General features: G+C 41.4%; 1 protein-coding gene across 8 annotated transcripts in view; it reads right to left on the reverse strand.

The window, feature by feature from the left end:
- Window positions 1–15,465, reverse strand: part of SLC6A11 (solute carrier family 6 member 11) — a 280,391-nt gene that overhangs the window by 208,408 nt on the left and 56,518 nt on the right. For 3 of the 8 annotated variants that reach the window (XM_073352320.2, XM_073352317.2, XM_073352325.2), the window contains one exon: window positions 12,061–12,107. The exons of the other annotated variants lie outside the window; for them this stretch is intronic. In XM_073352320.2, coding sequence (XP_073208421.2) covers window positions 12,061–12,107 — 47 coding nt within the window. The remainder of the gene's footprint in view (window positions 1–12,060; window positions 12,108–15,465) is intronic. 8 annotated transcript variants of the gene reach the window in all.

Here is a 15,465-nt window from a genome sequence, read left to right on the forward strand (position 1 = left end):
TCACCATGTTCATTGCATTTCACTTTAACTTTCAGACTGCTGAGGTTCTTGAACATCTGAGGACCTTTGCACTTTACTTTGCCCATTCTAGCATGATGACAACCTACAGATTCATGCTATTTGACATTTTTCATGTTAGGTAGCTTACTAAATATCAGATTGTCAAGGTTATAAAATACTTCGAACTGCAAAGCAGATTTCACATATTGCATTAAAAGAACAATAGCAAAACCCTTCAAACCAGCAAGTGAGCATGCCCCCCACATGCCAGAGGGAGGGCCACACTCCTGTTGTGCACCAGCCAATAACAAACTCCCTAGGTCTGAATGCCCCTGAACAAGCCAAACTCAAGTCAGGGTCAAACCACTTTTGCAATCAGCCCCCTTTCTTGATAACTGGCCAAGTCAAATTCACAGATACAAAAACCTCTAATCAGTGTGAGGATGGGGAGGGCTGTTGTGTGTTATGGTCTGGATCTAGATCTGAGTTTTGCAGTGTGAACTTTTCTCTGATTATAATGAGTCCCACACTTAAACCAGTTTTTCATCTTTGACTTCAGTTAAATTAATCCTGTATTGCACTGGTGTAAGTAGCAGTACAATCAAAGGCTTTCAGCGAGACATCTGATTTTTTCTACATATGCATTGTAAAGAACTGATGGAAAGTCCAGTCAGCATCAGAAGTGATCCCCATGTTAATTTATGTAGCAAACATGTAAATACCATGGCTAATTGCTTTAAGGGGTGATTCATAGACGTGAGCAAAATGTTGGCAATGAATCCAGAAACCAGTCCAAACTTGCCTGGTTTCATTACAAACTCTAAACTCAGACAAGATTTGCTGAGGACTTCCTTTCAAGGGAAGGTCTGATTAATCATTCTTGTCAAAACCCGGTGAAACTCACTAGCTTAGATTTGAAGCAAAACTCAGCCTATGGATGTTTTCACACCCCCAAAAAAATCAAAGTGAGACTCAGGGAGTTGAAAACAACTACAGAACTGAACTCTCCAGTTAACCAGTGGGAGACTGAAAGTCTCTTGCACGTGGAAAATCAGTGCCTTCATTCCCTACTTGGGCTGAATCTGAAATTCATTAATATATCTTCCAATGATCCACTCTGGGGTATATGACCAACCCTGCCCACTGCATGTAGCCACAGCCCTGCTCTCTTTACATTTGGCCAGCTCAGCTAATCACTCCTCTAGCAAGCAGGTTGTCTTGACACCAAACATCTAGATGGTCCATGAACCAGCTGTCAGCACAGTCAGGGTGCTTACTGCATTGCATAACACTGGGCAAGTGGAAGCTCATCACTAACTTGTTAAAGTCACAGCCCCCAGTGGATATGTCTACACTGCAATTAGACACCCACAGCTGGCCCGTGCCACTGACTTGTGGGGCTCAGGCTAAGAGATTGTTTAATTGCAGTGTAGACATTCAGGCTGCAGCCCAAGATCTAGGACCCTCCCACCTTGTAGGATCCTAGAGCCTGGGCTGCAGCCTGAGCCCGAACATCTATACTGCAATTAAACAGCCCCTTAGCTCAACCCCTGTAGCCTGAGTCATATGGCACAGGCCAATCACGGGTTTTTAATTGCAATGTAGACATACGCACTGAGAACTGAAAAAAAAACACCCTGATCAGCTCTCACTGCATCTCAAAAATCAGTTGGCAAGATCTTCAAAGCCATTTCAATAAATGGGAATTGGACATCTAAAACCCTCAGACAACTTTGAACATCCCACCCAATGTTACTAATATTAGGGCTAGTAAGTCACTAACTTGCTCACTATAAATTTTCCCAAATATGAGCATTAGCTGGCCCTTATTTTAGCAGTCCTACAGAATGCTGGAGACCTCATGCAGCAAATGTGCACAGCTGTGCATAGGCCATCACAACCCAAGCATAGGTGAAGCAAACATAGAACACAAAACTGAAGCCAGAGTAATAAGGGGTATGGTGTAGATCTACCACCATGTTAGGCCAAAACCTCCTGATGGGGCCACTTGAGTCCCTTGAAGAGGTTCAAAGCAGGTTTTGTTTGTTAAAATAATTGTCAACAATTCTTATTCACAAATGAGTAACCTTTATCAATGAGTGTTTAAAGGTAGTCTACTCTTCTCTAGGTTGTGGTGTATTGAAAATCTATGTTAAAATTTTAAGCTATCACTAAGTTGTTGGGAGTTTTTCTGGTCCTATTTGCAGGCTAAGGGCTCTGTAGGAAAGGTGCAAGCTGGGTCTGGCTAGCAGCAGTCAGTCTGGAAAGATCCAGCCTTGAGCAAGCTGGGGTGAGTTGTGCCTCTCTGCCTTACAGACAGCCTGCTTTCTCTCACTCTGTGTTTTTGGTTCTTGTGTACGAAGGTTCTGGATTTTAAGAAATAAAGCTGTTTTACATTGCAACTTTCCAGAAACAATATTTTATGATTTTTATCTAATTTCTCTGCTTTTTATGCTGTGAATATAACATAGGCAGGGCATTTAAAGCAGTCTCTCTCACCACTACACCATCAGCAAAAATTGCCATTGGTAGGGTGACCAAGTTTTGAAATGCCTGGTCACTCAGTGCACTTAGACTCACAACAGTATGGGGGCTACTCTAAGCTACACTTATTAGTTGTGTCCAAACTGCAAACAGAAGGATTCTAGGATTGGCAGTGGTTAGCCTTTCAAACCATGCCCCCTTCCTGTGTTACACAGAAGACACGCAGTGCACATATCCCTTCCATTAATGCCACCTCTGTGGGATTAGACTAGGTAATGTTTTTGACCAAAGTTCTCCAGCAGTGTGATATGAAGTAGCTGCAAAGAATCCTGAGGATCTGGTCCACAACTTTTACACAAACCCCTGGGAAGTGAATACCCCAAGTTTCTCACAGCTTGAGCACTTACTGACACTCGTTGCATCACACTAAGGCAAGTCATTTGCCATATTAAAGGTATGTCATAAAATAATATATGTCCACAGAGTCATTCCATTTTACTAACTGTGCTGTTTGCTTTGCCTTCATTTTATTTTGAAAAGCAAAGGAAGAAATCTCTTCAGTCCACAGAGCTTTTGTTGTTTCAAGACAATGGAAGTTTAGGTCTGACATGAGAAAGATTTCCCTCGTACAAGCACCTTGTGCTGTTTACTTTCCACATATGGAGATTCAAGGGCAAGTATTGCTTTCCTTGCTTCTGTGGCTCTGTAGCTACTCTTCAATAAAGGAGGAGAACCTAGCTGCCATCTCTCACTCATAGAACAGTTTTCAGAGTAACAGCCATGTTAGTCTGTATTCGCAAAAAGAAAAGGAGTACTTGTGGCACCTTAGGGACTAACCAATTTATTTGAGCATAACCTTTCGCATCCGATGAAGTGAGCTGTAGCTCACGAAAGCTTATGCTCAAATAAATTGGTTAGTCTCTAAGGTGCCACAAGTACTCCTTTTCTTTTCATAGAACAGTGAGGGTGGGAAGGAACAACCCTCCCTCACTTTGACTTAATTTTAAAGCAGTTTTAAAGGTGCTCTCGCTTTTGAAGAAGGATTTTGCTCTGTGATTGGATGTTTAAAATTCTATCCACTTTAAGCTTTTTTTTTTTTTCCAATCAATTTCCCCCATTCAAGATGTTACAGGCTGACATTTCTGGAAAAGTCCATTTATTTACCTGGAAAAATCTTTATTTGCAGCAATTATACATTAAATGTAGTTGTTCCTTAGCAGCTGCAAAAACAGGTCATATCCCTCCTGTTTTCCTTGAAAATTGTCGGCTAGAATACTAAGAGCTAGAACGGAATGCTGGTAACTGCAGTAGAAATGACTAGCCACATGGTGGTATTTAACTGTGTTCTTGTGATAGGCCTTTTTATACTGAAGTCTTTTTCTCCCCTTCTACACATGAACGCTTGCTTTATTATGGAAAATGGGTTTCTCAGCAGGAAAACAATGGCAACAAAATGGGCCCCTGGCTCAGCAGCCTAATGTTGTGAGAGCCAAGTATCTGGTTAGAATAGGATTGGATATTCCCTAAAATAAGTTCATTAACTGTTTGACCTTTCCTACTAGCTAGGAAGATAGAAGTATCAATGCAAATTGAACAAAAATGCTGGACCACCTAAGATGTTGCTACATCAGCTTGTCAGTGGAAATTGGTTACAAAAATAGAAACCAGCATACTGATGCATAACTAAGTGGAGCTGTAAGATCCAAGCAATGAAACTGACGAAAAGTCATTAATATTCCCAAACACTTTACTGGTAGGTACACCCTTGTTTAAAAGGGCTTTATCTGCTGAGTTACAGTACAGACAGTACCCTTTGCTCAAACATGCCTAACCCTGCTGTATTCCCAAGTTGACAGGTTGCTTCTGTGTTTACCATATTTTACAAGTCACTAAATGTTACTGGTAAAACAGTAATTATTCTGTTTGTGCTCAGAAGTTTTTTTAAAAAGCAACAACATACCTGTGGATTCATTAACCAGAGTGTAAGAGCCCCAGGTTCCTACCACTAGATGCTAATAACACCACGTTCCAGCCATTTTTCATACCTAATAAAGAAAAATGTGTGGAAATATTTTTTTATCTATATTGCATGTTTGATTTGTTTTCTGGGAGCTTTAAATAGCCCAAGACGGTGCCCTTGTCACACACTAGAAAAAACAAGTACCTATGGACCTTGTTTTGTGCAGGCTTTGTCCTGCCTTTGCATGTCTATTGTCTCTCCCCATGGAACAGCTAATTTCAGCCCCAATCCTGCAAGGACCAACATACTTGCTTAGCTTTAAGCATGTGAATAGACCCATTGACTCCAAACTGACTTTAAAACCATTTTTAAAAAATCCAACTGATACAACACAGTCACCATAGATGTTGCCTATTCTGAATATAAGAAAAAAACAAACAAACAAAACTATTGTAATCTCTGATACCACTGTGCAGTGATAAATAGCAAATGAGAATTTTTAATGGCAACCACTATACATTTCTATATTCTCCCCATGTGTGGGAAGAGAGATCAGATTCATTACATTACATATACATATATGTGCAAATAAAATGTTATGCATCACTTTACTTTTCAAAGAAGGTCACCACAATTTGTGAATGGGAAAAAAAATCAAAATGACTTTATTTCAGCATAATCAGAGCCAAAATTACATGGTTGCCCATGTGCAACTGAAATAGGCAAATATAGTGCCCATCTGTAAAAAGGGGAAAGAGGGGAACCCGGGGAACTACAGATCGGTCAGCCTCACCTCAGTCCCTGGAAAAATCATACTGCAGGTCCTCAAGGAAACCATTTTGAAGCACTTGGAGGAGAGGAGGGTGATCAGGAACAGTTAACATGGATTCACCAAGGGCAAGTCATGCCTGACCAACCTGATTGCCTTCTATGATGAGATAACTGGCTCTGTGGATATGGGGAAAGCAGTGGACGTGACAGAGCTTGACTTTAGCAAAGCTTTTGATACAGTCTCCCACAGTTTTCTTGCCAGCAAGTTAAAAAAGTATGGATTGGATGAATGGACTATAAGGTGGATAGAAAGTTGGCTAGATTGTCAGGCTCAATGGGCAGTGGTCAAAATGGCTCGATGTCTAGTTGGCAGCCAGTATCAAGCGGAGTACCCCAGGGGTCAGTTCTGGGGCCGGTTTTGTTCAACATCTTTATTGATGATGGGATGGATTGCACTCTCAGCAAGTTTGCAGATGACACTAAACTGAGGGGAGAGGTAGATACACTGGAGGGTAGGGTTAGTGTCCAGAGTGACCTAGACTAATTGGAGGATTGGGCCAAAAGTAATCTGATGAGGTTCAACAAGGACAAGTGTAGAGTCCTACACTTAGGACAAAAGAATCCCATGCACTGCTACAGGCTGGGGACCGACTGGCTAAGCAGCAGTTCTGCAGAAAAGGACCTGGGGATTACAGTGGATGAGAAGCTGGATATGAGTCAGCAGTGTGCCCTTTTTGCCAAGAAGGCTAACGGCATATTGGGCTGCATTAGTAGGAGCATTGCCAGCAGATCAAGGGAAGTGATTATTCCCCTCTATCTGGCACTGGTGAGGCCACATCTGGAGTATTGCATCCAGTTTTGGGCCCCCCACTGCAGAAAGGATGTGGACAAATGGGAGAGAATCCAGTGGAGGGCAACAAAAATGATCAGGGGGCTGGGGTACATGACTTACGAGTAGAGGCTGATAGAACTGGGCTTGTTTAGTCGGCAGAGGAGAAGAGTGAGGGGGGATTTGATAGCAGCCTTCAACTACCTGAATGGGGGTTCCAAAGAGGATGGAGCTCGACTGTTCTCAGTGGTGGCAGATGACAGAACAAGGAGTAATGGTCTCAAGTTGCAGTGGGGGAGGTCTAGGTTGGATATTAGGAAAAGCTATTTCACTAGGGGGGTGGTGAAGCACTGGAATGGGCTGGTGAATGAGGTGATGGAATCTCCATCCTTAGAGGTTTTTAGGCCCGGCTTGACAAAGCCCTGGCTGGGATGATTTAATTGGTGTTGGTCCTGCTTTGAGCAGGGGGTTGGACTAGATGACCTCCTGAGGTCTCTTCCAAACCTAATCTTCTATGATTCTACAAGCAGGAAATTTGTACTATACAACTCGTCTTTGAGGGGAGGCTGAATTATTAGTCTGATGGGGATTATCTGGTCTGTATGTGGCAAATAAATTGTGTATATATGTTTGCCACAGAAAACACAGCACTTCTCAACAGTGAATAATTATTTTTAGAACCCAAGATCAACTCAAGCAGTGGGAGAAAATTTGGATATAGACTTTGCAATTTGACCCAACTCTAACCAGCAGTGAAGGGACCTAATGGCTGAATTCTACTTTGGTAATTTGTTTTGCACTGGTGGCGTAGAGCAAGGGTGCTGGAACTAGCGGGTTCGTGGGCACAGCGGCACTCCCTGGCTTGAAGTGGTTTCCATCATATACAGGATTTACAGTTTTGTTCAATGACTTTCAGCACTCCCAGCACAAAAATTATTCCAGTGCCACTAGTGTAGAGGGACCTCCAGCAAGCAGAACCAGCCTTCAGTAATAGCTGCAACATAAGAGGATTTCCTTGGATGGTGTAGAGCCGACTGGATGACTTCATGCCACCCCACCCCCATCATGATTCCCCAAAGAAATGACTGAGGAAAGTGGGGGTGATGCAACCAGGACATGGCTGTGCTCTGGCTATTCTCAGTTGCCCCTAGGGGACTTCTGCAATGGAGGGTAAGTTAGAGTACCCCTCAGTTACTTTAATGCCGAGTACTGCACAAAGTATACAACAACATGCAAAAGTGGCTTAAAACTAATCTTGAACTCTCAGATCCTGCACCACACAGAGCCTGAATAGAACACACATTCTCCCACATGATTTTTGAGGAGCAGAAGAGTATGTTGGAGCATATCAGTGTAGGGATATGGAAACAAGGCAGACAGTTTCAAGTCTAATATTGTTCTCACCCTTTTTGAAGGATATACACAATGAGCTAAAGAAACTCAGACAGTACCAGTTGTACGAACAGCCCACCAGTCAGTTTTTCCACCTAAACATTCCAATAGACATCTGGAGAGTTGAACATTCTTATAACTGCCACTGTAACTCTCCCACTTACTTTCCTCCCTCCTCCCCCACACTCTTAATATGTAACCAAAAATAAATATGTAGCATTTTTAGTCGCTGGGCTGCTGTTTACCCTATAAATTACTCATGAGATTTTACCAGGAAGAATTCAATGGAATCTGTTTTTGCTTCTGTCTTTACATGCACACAACCATGCACCCTTATCAAGCTAACAATATTAATGATTTCTCATTAAAGCTACCCCAGAGAATGTAATTGTCTAATGTACTCTCCAGGCTGATCAGGAAAAATAAATGTTTTTCAAAGGTTCTATAAAATATATTTCTGCTGTGAAGTAGATCATCAGCCACAAAACATTCATCCTTGGGTTATTATTAGCCAGTTAAATACATTGGAGTGTTTTGATATATATCCTTGACAAATTTTTGTTTGTATTTTATTGAAGCATAAATCTTTTCTGAACCCTTAACACTATTCACAAAAGTAAGGTTTTTATGAGCTCAGATATCAAGAGGGTAGAAATCTGGCTTTTTTTTTTTTTAAACCTGACAATTTTCTTGTTAACAGGTAAATTAGGTGAAGCTATTTTATATTTAGACAGAAAAACCTCTTTCAGTCAGAAGGGAAAATAGCCAGAACAGATTTAGTCTTTCACCAGAAAATTACTAAGTCAAAAATAGCTAGCTAAACTAACGCTCAATAAACTGTATGAAAAGCGTCATTCTGAAATATCACTCTTCCTTGTATTGTTTCTGTTTGAAGGGCAGGGCTTTTACAGTTTGCATTTGTTATTTTTAGTTATGTTTTATTTGCATTTGATTTAACCCTCCTCCTTTAAAGGAGACAGTATTAACAGTAACCACAGGAATCACTGGATAACAATCTTTGCCACATGACAGGTACCTGAACATTTTGTATCCCTGTTGTTCTCTGTTAGGTGACTGGGCTTTCTTTTTTAATTAATTTGTTTGTCTTATCAGTATTCCTGTGCCTTTTGTGACACTTACCTCGGCCTTCCTACACAACTCTTAGCCCCATAATTCCTTCATACCTCACTTATTCCCGCCTACCCTTGCCCCCACCATTCCACTCACTCAGCCCCCTCACCCGATCCCCTGGCACATCGTGAAGTAGAATTGTGGGAAGCCAAGAGGCAGTGAGTGGACAAGTTGGGCGCAGGGAGAGAGCCTGTTGCTATGGGGATATGGTAAAGATGCAAAGGGGCATGAGGAAGAGGAAAAATGCCAGCAGTTTGTATGCAAGGCCTAGTGTGGAGGAGGCAGCTGTACATGGAAGGTTTGGGGTAGGCGGAGCCAAGCAGCTTCGCACTAAGGCCCTGGTGCCAGTGTGGCTTTCTGGTACACCCTGGCAGCAGAACCTTGGGGAGTCAAGTGGCTCTGAGCTTGGGCCCTTGTTCCTAGACCAAGGCCAACAGCACACCAGAAAAATCATGTCAGCCAATTGGGGAGGAGGTGGAAACCTTGTGTCATACTCTCATGACTCCTTCTGCCTGCAGCGAGTGACTCCTGGGAGAGCCACTTCTCGCCCCTTTACCAAAGGGAGGGTCACCGCTCTGTGCAAAGGGCTGAGGAAGAGCAAAGGTAGAGAAATGAGAGATTCCTGGGGCTCAGAAACAAAACGCAGAGACAGCTAAGCCCTACAGACTAAGATCCTGGCCTTTACAGTCCTGGGAGAAGCAGCAAAGGTTAAAAAGGAGCACTCCTCCTGCTATCATCAGAACAGGTTTGTGTATACACCAAAAGGGCAAGGCCTTAGCAACCACCAAATATTAAAGCCAATATTATGGTTGCGAGTGAGTATATAATTAAGTTATTTATTTGGATCTTTTATAAAAGAGTAAACTTCCTTCTTCCACCAAAATCAGGGGGAGGGAGTGATTTTGTTCTACAGTGCATATTGTGGGACAGGTACAGTGCTAATGTTCTGTATTGAACAGGACTTGGGCAATGTTTCCTATCCAAATCCACACTTAGACTGTGATAATCTCATGTTATTGTACACTAGGTGAATGTATATTTTGATAACTTGATCAGGTTTATGTGCATACTTGTCCCCAGGGCCTCGCGGCAGCAAGTTCTAGTCTCCATAGGGCTTTATGATGAGTGATTATTTCTCTATCACACAAAATTCTTTGATCTATCTGAAATTGAATTCCAGGGGTGTATTCTTCCACATGCATCATAGTTAAGGTTATTTGTGATTACAGCTGAGTTCTGTTATGTTGTTTGTTTATTTTGGTTTTTCTGTTTTGCCAAATTTGCTTTTGCACAGCATGATGCCACTCACAGTAATGTTACTCTTTCAAACTTAAAAACATGTCCAGTTAAAACAGCAAAATTTTGAAAACACAGCAATGTGGGGACCAAGTATTTTCTATTTTTAAAAAAGGAAGGACATTACAATTTATTAAATATGTTTTTAAAACAAAGCTGGATACAATAAGTGATTGATTAGGACTAATATCAAAACAAGTTACTCAAATAAGGACTTATCTGAGGTATATTAAACCAGTTATAGGTTGTATATCTGGGATGATGAATAGTTTATAAAGGTAATGACTCTTAGCTATTGTGACAAAGCTCTGTCCTTGCCTCCATGGGTCCCGCGTTTCCTGGCAGATTTCACTAGCCTCAGAGGCTCACTGTGACCTTCCACGTAACCCTTCTCTCTCTAGAGACAAGGGTCACAGTCTACTAAGCCATTTTCATCATAAGCCAGCGAGGGAGGTGACAAGAAGTTATCCTTCCTTGCACAGTCTCTGTTGTCTCCCAGTCTCAGTGATCAGGGGGCAAAGACGGGGGAGCCCGGGCCCACCCTCTACTCTGGGCTCCAGCCCAGGGACCCTAATAGTATCAGCTATGGTAGCTGACCTTTTAGAAACATGACATGTACAATTCCCTGGGCTACTTCCCCCATAGCAGCCCTCACTTCCTCAAGCTCCACTTCACCCTTACTTCAGGGCCTCCTTCCTTGTGCCTGATATGGTGTGTACTACTCAGTCTCTCCAACAGCAAAACTTTCTCCCACAGCTCCTGACATGCACACCCACCTGACTAACTGGGAGGCTTTTAACTAGTTTCAGCCAGTCCCTGATTGGCTTCAGGTGTCCCAATCCACCTAGCCTTCTCCCTGCCTTCTGGAAAGTTCTTAATTGGCCCCAGGTGTCTTAATTGACCTGGAGCAGCTTCCATTTCACTTATCCTGGTACCAGGGATTTGTTTAGCCTGGAGCTAATATATCTATCTCCCACTACTTTTCTATAGCCATCTGGCCTTGCCCCGTCACACTATGTATACTAGAATAAGATTTATATCTATGACAAAGCTGTTACACTTCAGGAGAGACTTAAAATAATTTATAATTTAACATTGCTGTGTAATTATATCTAAAACTGTGTTGCTGACATAACAGGTGAAAATGTTAGCATAGGCCTCATATTTTCCATTTGAGACTTTATAATACACTAATTTTCCTTGTAGACCACAAAGAAAATAACAGTACTTCATTAAAAAGAAAAGGAGTACTTGTGGCACCTTAGAGACTAACCAATTTATTTGAGCACCAACTTTATTATCATGCACATTGTGTAAAGAGTTGTCACTTTGGATGGGCTATCACCAGCAGGAGAGTGAATTTGTGTGGTGGGGTGGAGGGTGAGAAAACCTGGATTTGTGCTGGAAATGGCCCACCTGATGATCACTTTAGATAAGCTATTACCAGCTGGACAATGGGGTGGGAGGAGGTATTTTTACATATTCTCTGTGTATATATAAAGTCTGCTGCAGTTTCCACGGCATACATCTGATGAAGTGAGCTGTAGCTCACGAAAGCTCATGCTCAAATAAATTGGTTAGTCTCTAAGGTGCCACAAGTACTCCTTTTCTTTTTGCGAATACAGACTAACACGGCTGTTACTCTGAAACCTGTCAGTACTTCATTAGTAGATACGACATTGACATCGTCAGAGTTAATACGAGTGACCTGGAAAGGGGAAGTCCTTTCCCCCCACCCCCTACTCCCTTTTTAAGGTTGGGGCAAAGAAGGAAAGCATGAAGGGACAAGACTAATAGCTACCATAGATGACAAGACCACAGACAGGAAGATATAAAGCACATGGGGTGAGATTGTCAGAAGCATTCAACGTTGTCCTAACTCTATTCCGATAGAAAGTCAATGGGAGTTTGACCATAAATGTCAATGGCACAGATTTAGGCCACGACTGGTTGTTTTTGAAATTCCCACCCAGGATGCTCGACTGTGGTATTAGCAGAAAGCTGTGATGGGGGATGTAATGTACTGTAATACAGAGAGGCCACTGGGAAAGAAGGAAACCAGTGTACCAGGAATTACAGACCAGCAGACTGACTCAACACATCTGTGTGATTGAGAGAAATGCTATCAACTCCTTACATGTGCTGTCTTTGACCTGGGCATGTGACTTTAAGATATTCCAGTTATAGAAGATTTTACCTGTAGCTTCTACTTTGATCCCGGAAACTCTTGACTTGGATCTGGGCCTAAATGAAAAAAAGTTTTAGAGATCTTGACAAAAAAAAGTAAGGAAAAACACTTATATGTTCTGAACACAAGAAACTTGCTCCTTTCTGATTTGTACTATTTAGCTAAAAATACTATGGATACCTTCACGGAGTTTCACAGATACAAAAACCTAGAACATTCCTCAAAGTTGCTCCTCTGCTGGGATGGCTCCAGTGAAAAAAAAGAGATCTATTGCTCATCTTGGGTACTTTACCATCAGCACCAGCAGACCAGAAATATGAGCTAGAGCTTAACAGCATGCTTTGGGCTATGACAAGAGGACTACAACAGAACACCAGTGGCTTCCAGACCTGTGCAAGCCAACCATTTGTTCAGAGAAAAAAATAATTTTTTGCCAGTTTTGCTAATACTTTTGCCATTTGAAATTTTGCTCACTTTTTCATGTGTTCACACAGTTTGCCAAAATTGTTTGTTCTTTTTGCTGTTATTTTCTTGGAAAGTTTCACTCATTGCAAGACAAGAATAGATTTTGCTAGCAGGAACAGCTTTATCCTTAAAGCAAGTAACAAGGACACAACAGGACTTCTTTAGCATTTCTATAAGAGCACCCTTCACACATCACAAAATCGCTATCATGCAGGTATATGTTATCATGCAACTCTATGTGCCATGCTCCAAAGATCGAGAAAAAATTGATTTTTTTTTTTTAAAAACACAAAATGGCATCTACTCCAGCCTCCTGGCAGCCGGGGTTGCTGTGCCACTGCTCTTCCTTCACCGCACTGGCAGCAGCATGCTCTCTGTATGCAGCATCCTCTTCCTGTTCTCAGGGCACCTAGGGACCGACAGCACAGCTCTGGGAGCAGGCATTGCAGCTGCACTAGAAAGCAGAGTCAGAAGGATGTGTGTGTGTGTGCAGGCTGCAGAGCCAGAGAGGGGTATATGTGAGCACATGTTGCAGAGGCAAAGGGCTTGCAGTATAGGAACAGACAGGTGTATACGTGGGATTCAAGTAGCAGTGTAGTCAAGGGTAAACACCACTAAACTGAATCTACCCACGTCTCATTTGGGGAGTACGCAGTTTAGTTAAAATTAGTTTACCCACTTCTTTTTTACCACTATCTCACTGGTTGTAACGGGAGGAGGAGTGGAGTTACATGATTAAGGAGAAAGTCCCTGTTTTGGGGAAAGAAGGAAACATTTCTGAGCCTGTAATCTTCCCTTACGCAATTAGCTAAGTGACCAGGGTGCTGCAGCTAGCACTGTGTCACAGCCATATTAAACCGCACACTGTTTACTTGCACCCACTTCACCAAGCAATCTAGATCGCTCTGAATCGGTGACCTGTGCTCTTCTTTACTGATCACTCCCCCAGTTTTTGGGTCATCTGCAAACTATCAGGGATGATCTTATGTTTTATTCCAGGTCATTGATAAAGATGTTAAATAGCAGATCACATAGAACTGATCCCTGCAGGACCCCATTGGAAACAGTCCTGTTTGATGACAATTCCCCATTTACAGTTACATTTTGAGATGCATAGACTCATAGATACTAAGGTCAGAAGGGACCATTATGATCATCTAGTCTGACCTCCTACACAATGCAGGCCACAGAATCTCACCCACCCACTCCTGCAATAAATCTCTCACCTATGTCAGAGCTACTGAAGTCCTCAAATCATGGTTTAAAGACTTCAAGGTGCAGAAAATCCTCCAGCAAGTGACCCATGCCCCATGCTACAGAGACCTATCAGTTAACTAGATTTTAATCCATGTAATGTGTGCCTCGTTAATGATATATCATTCTAATTTTTTAACAAAAATGTCATGGCATACAAAGCCGAATGCCTTACAGAAGTTTAAGTATGCAATGTCAACACTATTACCTTTATCAACCAAACTTGTAATCTTATTAGATACATATAAAATGATTCCCAATTATCATTCCGATTTTTCTGATTAAATTCTTTCTCCCAGTTGATCTGACTCATAATTGTTATTTTATATATATAAAGTTAATTTGACAGGATCTAGTTTCCATAAACCCATGTTGATTTGCATTATTTACATTAACCTCCTTTAGTTCTTTATTAATTGAGTCCCTTATCAGCCGCTACCTTATCTTGCTCAGAATCAACGTCAGGCTGACAGGATTATAATTACCCAGTCCTCCTATTTACTATTTTAAAAATGTACACAACATTAGCTTTCTTCCAGTCTTCTGGAACTTCCCCAGTGCTCCAAGACTTATTGAAAATCAACATTAATTGTCCAGTGAGTTCCTCAGCCAGATATTTTAAAATTCTTGGATACCAGTTATCTAGATCTGCTGATTTAAAAATGTCTGACTTTACTAGCTTCTGTTTAACATCCTCCAGTAATACTAGTGGAATGCAAAGAATTTTATCACCATATTATGAGACGATATCATCTGTTTTCCCCATCTACAGAACAGTAGTGTTTATTGAACACTTTTGCCTTTTCTGCATTTATTATTGCTAATTGTACCTTTCCATCTAATAAGGGACCAATGCCATTGGCAGCCTTCTTTTTGCTCCTAATATATTCTAAAATCTTCTTTCTTATAGTCCTTAACTCTCCTTGTGTCCCTTGGCTTCCTTTATCAATTTTCTACAAATCTTAATTTCTGTTTTATATTCATTACTGTCAACTTCCACTTTCTTACATTTGTTATATTTTGATTATTAATAATCATCATTATTATTAACAGCTGCCTTCACTTCCCCTCTGAGGCAAGTTGTTTTTTTTTTAACCAGCTCAGCCTTCATGTTCGATTGTGGCTTTCGGGGCATCTAGTAAGGTGTTCTTAAATGATTCCCAATTACATTCACATTTTTCTGATTAAATTCTTCCTCCCAGCTAATTTGGCTCATAATTGTTTTCAGCTTTTTTTAAAAATTGGCCGCATTTAAGCACCCTGTATATATATTACTGGACTGGATTTTATTCTGCTTGCACATTACAAATGTGATCAACTCATGATCACTCGTACTTAAGCTACCATTAACTTTTAGTTCTGTGACCAGTTTCTCTTTATCTGTTAGGACAAGGTCTAATAGAGCATTCCCCCCTGTTGGCTGAAGCATTTTTTTAATTAGGAAATTGTCAGATATAATGTTTAGAAATTGCACTTATGTTTTAGTACTGGCAGCATGGGACCCCCAGCATTCACTCATGATCATACAGTTTTCCCCCCCTGCATATTATAGACAGGTGTGTAAGGAATTGGTCATCCTGTTCCCCAATGTGATTTGTTGGTCAGTATCAGGCACCAACTAGTACCCCATGTTGTACTTTATCTGTTACAACATTGATCCATAAGCATTCAAATCATTTTCTTCTGAGTTATCAG

The sequence above is a fragment of the Lepidochelys kempii genome, chromosome 7, assembly GCF_965140285.1.
Source record: "Lepidochelys kempii isolate rLepKem1 chromosome 7, rLepKem1.hap1, whole genome shotgun sequence".
NCBI classification, from domain to species: Eukaryota; Metazoa; Chordata; order Testudines; family Cheloniidae; genus Lepidochelys; species Lepidochelys kempii.